At 48.7% G+C, this 8,362-nt stretch overlaps 1 protein-coding gene and 1 long non-coding RNA gene across 2 annotated transcripts; one reads left to right on the plus strand and one right to left on the minus strand.

Moving 5' to 3' along the window:
* Nucleotides 1-266: 266 nt before the first annotated feature.
* Nucleotides 267-3,524, plus strand: Hcar1 (hydroxycarboxylic acid receptor 1). The gene is given in 1 exon segment (NM_001145334.2): nt 267-3,524. A coding segment is annotated over 1 exon segment (1,056 nt). The 5' UTR covers nt 267-613; the 3' UTR covers nt 1,670-3,524.
* Nucleotides 3,525-4,981: 1,457 nt separating this feature from the next.
* Nucleotides 4,982-7,661, minus strand: LOC148002321 (uncharacterized). The gene is made up of 3 exons (XR_015634799.1): nt 7,608-7,661; nt 6,172-6,332; nt 4,982-5,572 (listed from the first exon to the last, which is right to left on the minus strand). It is a non-coding gene; the product is annotated as an uncharacterized LOC148002321 (long non-coding RNA).
* Between the last annotated feature and the right edge of the window lie 701 nt (nt 7,662-8,362).

Genomic DNA, 8,362 nt, shown 5'->3' on the forward strand with positions numbered 1-8,362 from the left:
TCCTCAGTATTGGAGGCTGTGCTTCTGGGTGTGGGCACAGGAAGTGGCCCTGAGATAGAGGCTGCACAACACAGTCTCTCTCCCCTTTCTGGCACTGCATGGGAGTGTCCCAGGGGATTTGGGGAGGACGGGGTAGTCAGGCAAAGGTTAGGGAGGAGAGCAGTCAGGCAGAGGCCCAGAACAACTCCAGGAAATGTTTAGATTTCTCCACCAGGAGGGAGGGCAAACAAGCTCCCCCACCCACCCCCCAAGCCTTCTGGCAGCTCAGAGCATTCTGCAGCCCAGAGTGCGAGGGAAAAGGCAAAACTAGAAAAGCAAAATCGTCCCCAGGGGTGGACCCAGCGACAAGTCTGCTGCGTGGCTGGCATCAGACCCCCAAGCTGCAGCCTGGCAATGTACGCTTTTGGAAAACTGCTCTCGCCTCAGAGCCTGACCCAGCTGCAGGCTTCACCTCTGTAGGGGACATGCAGCTTGTGATCCAGGCTGAGGAGAAAGGACCTGCTGTCGGCTTTCATTTCCTGACTGAAGTTGGGTGATGAGGTTAGGGGCCCAGCTGCCAAGGGGAACCATAGTGTTCAGATAGGCAGCTGTGCCTTTGTGTCAGCCACCTAGGATGCTCTTCCTCTCTCCGAGTGCTATGGACAACGGGTCGTGCTGTCTCATCGAGGGGGAACCCATCACCCAGGTAATGCCACCTTTACTCATCCTGGCCTTCCTGCTTGGAGCCCTGGGCAACGGCCTAGCCCTGTGTGGTTTCTGCTTTCACATGAAGACCTGGAAGTCGAGCACTATTTACCTTTTCAACTTGGCTGTAGCCGATTTTCTCCTCATGATCTGCCTACCCCTTCGGACAGACTACTACCTCAGACGTAGGCATTGGATTTTGGGGGATATTCCCTGCCGCCTGGTCCTCTTCATGCTGGCCATGAATAGGGCCGGAAGCATTGTCTTCCTCACTGTGGTGGCCGTGGACAGGTATTTCAAAGTGGTCCACCCCCACCATATGGTGAACGCCATCTCCAATCGGACTGCAGCTGCCATCGTCTGTGTCCTCTGGACTTTGGTCATCTTGGGGACTGTGTATCTTCTGATGGAGAGTCACCTGTGTGTGCGGGGGATGGTGTCATCTTGTGAGAGCTTCATCATGGAGTCAGCCAACGGGTGGCACGATATCATGTTCCAGCTGGAGTTCTTCCTGCCCCTGACCATCATCTTGTTCTGCTCCTTCAAAGTTGTTTGGAGCCTGAGACAGAGGCAACAGCTGACCAGACAGGCTCGGATGAGGAGGGCCACCCGGTTCATCATGGTGGTGGCTTCCGTGTTCATCACGTGTTACCTGCCCAGCGTGTTGGCGAGGCTCTACTTCCTCTGGACGGTGCCCTCCAGTGCTTGTGACCCCTCTGTCCACATAGCTCTCCATGTCACCCTGAGTCTCACCTACCTGAACAGCATGCTGGACCCTCTTGTGTACTACTTTTCAAGCCCCTCGTTCCCCAAATTCTACGCCAAGCTCAAAATCCGCAGCTTGAAACCCAGACGCCCAGGACGCTCGCAGGCACGGAGGTCGGAAGAGATGCCAATTTCGAATCTCTGTCGTAAGAGTTCCACCGATGTGGTAAATAGTTCCCAGAGGCCGTCTGACGGGCAGTGGGGTCTCCAAGTGTGTTGAATGCCATGAAGACAAATGGCCCAGCAGCAAAGCAGAGACCTGGGCAACTGTGAGTTAAATCTGAAGGGTGAGGGACTTGAAAAATGACAGCCCCCCCCCCCCCCGCCCACCCGCCCGCCCGCCCCGCTCTTTCTCAGCTGTGTCTTTCTCACTCAAGTAGAAGCAAAATCTACTTCCAAATGACTGGTTTGGGTTTAAATACTCTGATGGCCATGGTAAGGGGGCAGCCGCATGTGAGTGTGAAGGAAACAGTGGGTGCCGGGGTTAGGAACTACTCAGAGCCCGTGTCGCTTTGCACGGCTGAGAAAATCGCTTTGAGCCTTGCCGGGTCTTGTTCTAGCTGGGAGAGAGTTAATGATCTCAATAACTCGTCGGTATTTCCTGGACTGAAAAAAAATAGAAACTGCACTGAGTCAATACACTTATTTCCAGCTGAGCGAGACCCTTTACAGCAGGACACCCAGTCCTAGCCGGTTTTTTATCTTTCCCTGGGGAGCCTCCCAACATTTCAATGTTTGAACATACAGGTGGCCCAGGAGGGCAAAAGAAAGAAGCTATTCCAACCCTCCTAACTTTCTGGCAATATGTTTCTTTGTTTTTTGTTATTTTGTTTTGTTTTTTTCTGATTTTAGGTTTGTTTCTTTGTTTCTCTTTTGTTTGCATTTCAAAGAAGATGTGTAGGGCCTTGTCTACACATAGGCTATCAGATATTTCTCCAGTGGAAACTGAGAGCCTTCGTACTACCACCAGGGGGTCCTTCCTGGTATTTGGGACCTGTTAGTTCCAACACTGTTGTTTTTCACTGCTTGAGGCATGACTGTGAGTTGAAATCATTTCTTCATTCTCAAGTCTCTGTCAAGAGCGCTTGCCTAGCAAGCACAAGGCCCTGGGTTCGGTCCTCAGCTCCGGAAAAAAAAAAAGTCTCTGTCAAATCCATAGTGTGTTGTCCCGCTCTATCCAGCATCCTCATGGGTTTTGTCTCTGGTGCTGGGCATTGAACTTGGGACCTTACCTGACCTAGACAAGCACTGACCACTGAACCCCACTCCCAATCCCGTCGTGTCCCTTTTAGCTGTAGTGTTGTTAGCCAACTCTTGGGAGAAAATAAAGCGCTAGGGGAGGCAGCAACAGTTCAGCTCCGCTCCCTCTCATCAGTGTCTAGACTTCTAGTCAGCCATGGGGGTTTCTTCTTACTGTGGGCCTCTCTCACGCACGAATGTTCCCCAAATACTACCTGGTGTTCTCACAGCCAGGGGACTCTGAAAGCACAGGCTGCTCTCGTCCTGGAGAAGGGGAAATAGATTCCGTGTGTTAACCTTAGCTCTACTTTCAAGCCACAAAAGCGGTGACTGACAGTGATTCACTTTCGCCAATTCCCAGGGCACTCTCCCCAAGAGACACTTTAGCCAGAGACACTCCTCAAGGTTGTCCCCATGGTTTCCCTTGCCAGAGGTGTCATACAGCCTAGTAGCAAAAACCAGTCTGACTGTAGGAGCTGTCGAGATGGCTCAGAAGGTGAACAGGTCTGCCACCAAGCCACCAACCTGAGTATCCCTGAGACCCACCTGATAGAAGGCACTAAATACATTCATGCAGTAACAATGTTACTGGCGAGTGGATCTCAGTTTTGACTCTTAGTTTAAATACTTATTAGGCTTGTGCTCATAGGGAAGATTTTATTTAACTGCGCTCAGTTTCGAATTCTCCATTTGTTCAACAGGGGTGGTACTGATGCCAAAGGGTTTGGGGGCAAATTCAATAACGGTGCCCTCATTAGCATAAGGAATTTGTGGTTCCTGGGTGCCTAGAAGACCATGTGCGTACAGTAGACGAGAAATAAAGCTGCTGACCGACTTAATCACTCCAAACATGAGTCTCTGGCTACACGTGCTCGACAACGACTTACTACATTACATGGGATTTGCTGTTGTTTTTAAGCTCCAGGGTAACTTTAGTAAAGTTTAAAAAGAAAGATTCCAGGGCAAGCAAGCTATAAATCTCAGGGATGGAGGAGGGAGACGGAGAAGAGGAAGAAAGAAAGCCGTGTTTTTCTTTTGTTTTTGTTTTGTTCTTTTGTTTTTGTTTTTTTTTTTTGTCAACAGCCAGAGTGGATGAACAGCCATACGGTTGGGGAGAGGGGGAGGGTTAAGGGTGGGCGAGGCCAGGAAGAGACAGAAAAGAGAAAGGGTGTGTATGCCTTTGCGAGCCAGGACTCGGGATCTCACGGGGACACGTTACTGCGTGGGGTACAGGGATGCAGACAGGCAGCCTAGACTGTGGCGGCACATACCTTCAGTCGAGGCCAGCCTGGCCTGCAGAGTGAGTTCAAGGACAGCCAGAACTACATAGAGACACCTTGTCTCCAAAACGAAACAAGCAAGCAAGCAAACAAACAAGGAAGGCGCAGAAGTTGACACAAAAGAGTCAAAAGCCCCTGAGCACCTCCTCTGCTGTCACCACCCAACTTCTCAACTTCTCCTGCTTCCTAGGGAGGAGTCAAGCCAAGAATTCTTACCAGCACCAAGGACCACATATCCATACCGGCTTTCTTTTTTCCATGTTTATAGTCGTCATCAGTTATTATTACTTTGTTTTTGGCTTTCCCAAACAGGGTTTCCCTCATAGCACTGTCTGTCCCCAAACTCACTCTGTAGACCAGGCTGGCCTCGAACTCAGAGATCCACCCGCCTCTGCCTCCCACGTGCCAGGATCAAAAGCATGCACCACCACGCCCAGCTAACTTGCTGGTCTTGAACTTGAGATCTGCCTGCCTCTGCAATGTGCTAGAAATCGGTGGAAACCAGGCTAGGGGGATATTTCAAACAGTAAAGTGCCTGTGACATGACCACCAGGACCGGAGTTTTGTCTGCAGGGCTCACATGGTGGCACATGCTCGTAATGCCAGAGCTGGGGAGACAGGGACAAGGGAGGCCCAAAGGTCAGCCAGCAGAGTCGAATGGGCGAGCCCTGGGTCTCAGTGAGAGACTCCGTGTCAGAAACAAAACAACAGCAATCATGGTGGGGGCTGGCACGATGGCTCAGTGGGTAAAGGCACGTGCCACCATGACTGATGACCTGAGTTTGACCCACCCAGGAAACTATGCGGTGGGAGGAGGGAAGCAACTTCCGCAAGTGTGCGTCTGCACTACCTGTGTGCACATATGCACGTGTGCAAATATACCCACGATCAACAAACAATGTTTTAAGTCACTCCTGAGGGATGGCAGAAGAGGTTGGTCTACAGTCTCCACATACCCTTGAAGGCACCTACATATCCTACATGCAAAAATACACAGAAACCGGTGAAAAGGCCTGGTTTTAATTCTTTTTTTTTTCTTTATTTCGGAGCTGGGGCCTTGTGCTTGCTAGGCAAGCGCTCTACCACTGAGCTAAATCCCCAACCCCTCAATTCTATCCTTAGGCAGAACTGTTCACACCTTCGTTGCCTGATCCTAATAAAAATGGATTTAGAAAAAGTCATGTCCTGGGCTGGAGAGATGGCACAGCGGTTTAGAGCACTGACTGGGGGTTGGGGATTTAGCTCAGTGGTAGAGCGCTTGCCTAGGAAGCACAAGGCCCTGGGTTCGGTCCCCAGCTCCAGAAAAAAAAAAAAAAAAAGAACCAAAAAAAAAAAAAAAAAAAAAAAAGAGCACTGACTGCTCTTCCGAAGGGTCCTGAGTTCAAATCCCAACAACCACACAGGGTGGCTCCACAACCATCTGTAACGGGGTCTGATGCCCTCTTCTGGTGTGCCTGAAGACAGCTACAGTGTGTGTATAATAAATAAATAATCTTAAAAAAAAAAGAAAGAAAGAAGGAAAGAAAAATGCATGCCCCTTAAGTGTGACTCCAGCTCAGAAAACTTTCTGTGACGTTGTCTTCCAAGAGAAGAAATTAAAGGTCCTGTTGTAAAAAAAAAGAAAAAAATTATTTTCAATAAAAGATCCTGACACAGGGTTTCTTCCCACCTTTGACCATTTATGTTCCTAAATAAAAGACACACACACACACACACATCACACACACATCACACACACACACATACACATATCACACACACACACATCACACACACACATACACACCTCACACACACACACATCTCACACACACATCACACACACACACCACACCACACCACACATACCACACACACACATCACACACATACACACACACACATCACACACACACATCACACACACACATCACACACACATCACACACATCACATACACACACATCACACACACATACATCACACACACATCACATACACACACATCACACACACATACATCACACACACATCACACACATCACATACACACACATCACACACACATCACACACATCACACACACATCTCACACACACACACACACACACACACACACACACACACACAGACTTTATATTTGACTATGTCTTAAGCAGCACAGTAGCTGGCAGCTGCCTACCCTCGGTGCTGTTAGAATCTACTTTCCCAAGTTACCGCTTACTGTTTACTATGTTCTGTCTCTGCTGCTCCCTCCAGTTCTTTTGCTGCTTTTGTCTTTATTTACCAATCAGCATTAACTGGGGGGCCAGGTCCCCACATCTTGGAGGCCGGAGCTTGATGACACCGCCTGTACCGCCACAGTACCGAGAACCAGGCGTAGGCCTGTGAGGTTAAAGAAAAAACACACAGGCTTGGGTCATTCATGTTAAGGAAATGAATGCCGAAGTTTTTACTAGGTTCACAGGATATGTCCCCCAACCACCCAGTAGAAGCACAATGAAGAAACGAGTTAAAACTAAATCAAGGGGTGAACAAACAGCATTTAAAGTTTTAACCATTTTTTTATTTTAAAAATAAAACACAAAACATTAAAGCAATGAGAAGCAAAAACCACAGACCTGGACTGACAGACATGGACAGCTTGGTGCACCAAGGACAGACAATAGACATAGAACTAGATGGGGTCCCACCAAAGGGACCCAGATATCCTACCTAAAGGACCCAGAACCAGAAATAAGCGCTTCTCCAATAGGAGTCAGCAAGGAGGCAGGACGTCTCCCACCCTCCTTCTGTCCTTAGGAGAGCTCCGAAAAAGCTTAAGCTCATTTTCAAACCCATTCTCTTTCATGTCTAGAAACCCACACAGGGGGTTGGGGATTTAGCTCAATGGTAGAGCACTTGCCTAGGAAGTGCAAGGCCCTGGGTTCAGTCCCCAGTTCCGGAAAAAAAAGAAAAAAAAAGAAAGAAAGAAAGAAAAGAAACCCACGCAGGCCCATGGACGGAGGCCCTTACCGCAAACCAAAAGCCTGGAAAATCGAACAAAACTTCAAGCGTAGCCTTGCCTCTAGACACACTTCCCCCTAGAAGCTGGCAGAGGGCAGCCACCTCTATCTTACCAAAAAGCTTTCTTTAGAACTGGTGAGGAAGAGGAGGGGGTTTTGAGTGTTTATTGTTAGATAAGAAAACAGTAGGCTTGGTGGAAATGATTCATCTTCTCCAGGGAAAGTCGATAGCTTATAAGGATAAGATGGAGCAAACGATAAGTGTCTTTAATCGACAGCGACAACGGAAAATATGTGAGTTCTGGAATATCCTTAGAATAGATGTTCCTAACCTATCTCCTTTTATTTTGAGGCAGGATGCCACTATGCAGCCCTGGACGGCCGGGAACTCTTTATATAGACCAGGCTGGCCTCAAACTCACAGAGATCCACCTGCCTTTTTGCCTCTTGGGTGCTTGAATTGAAGGCTCGTGCTGGGGTGTGTCCAGTGGTTAAAGACACTTGTTGCAGTTTGTTGCAGTTTCCTCTCCAACCCGAATCAGCCAGTACAAAGAAAACGCAACTCAATTAATATGAAAACTATCTAGCATCTAGATTGGGCAGATCCACCCTACACTGTCCTATTCCTAGCTCCCAAATCCCTCATCCCTTGCACCTTTTATTTGCCAGGTCTCCAGCTTCTCCTTCTCCCACGACTCCTCGCTTCTTTCCTTTCTCCTCCCCTGACTCCTCCCCCTCCTGACTCCTCCCCTCTCCTGACTCCTCCCCTCTCGCTCCCGACTTCTCCCTCTGCCCAAATCTCGAGCTCTTGCCTTTATTTTACAAATTCAGAGAGAACTCCAAGGCAAACCACAACAACACTTGCTGCTTTTGCAAAGGATCTATGTTCAGTTTGCAGCACCCATGGTGGTGGCTCACGACAGCTTTTAACTCTAGCTCTGGAAGCTCCAACATCCTCCCTCGGCCTCCACGGGTCCTATACAGGTGTGGTACACTTAAATGAAGGCAAAACGTTAATACCCATAACAAACCAATAAACCAAGAAAAAAGAAAAATGGGAAAGTCTTTGCCACCATGCCTTACCCTCTGACTGAAGACAGACTAGTTGGGATGAGGCTCAGAGTCGTGCGTGTATGGTGCTTGAAGGGTTTGGATCCCTGGCACATAAGGGGTTAAACCCACCGTTCAAGTTTTTGTAGGGGAAGCAGTGACCAGTGCTGCAAGGTCTGACCCTGTTGGCCTCTGGGCCTTCAGCCCCAAATCCAGTTCTAGGATGATGCAAGACCAGAGTCTTACAACAGATGCGACCTTAGCGAGGGAACTGGCTCTACCATCTATAGGATATAAAGCAAAACGGAAATTTTAGGGCCTTTTTCAAAAAAAAGCATTGAAAATTTCAAGATGGGACCA

This window comes from Rattus norvegicus, chromosome 12 (assembly GCF_021556685.1).
Source record: "Rattus norvegicus strain SHRSP/BbbUtx chromosome 12, alternate assembly SHRSP_T2T, whole genome shotgun sequence".
Classification (NCBI taxonomy): Eukaryota; Metazoa; Chordata; class Mammalia; order Rodentia; family Muridae; genus Rattus; species Rattus norvegicus.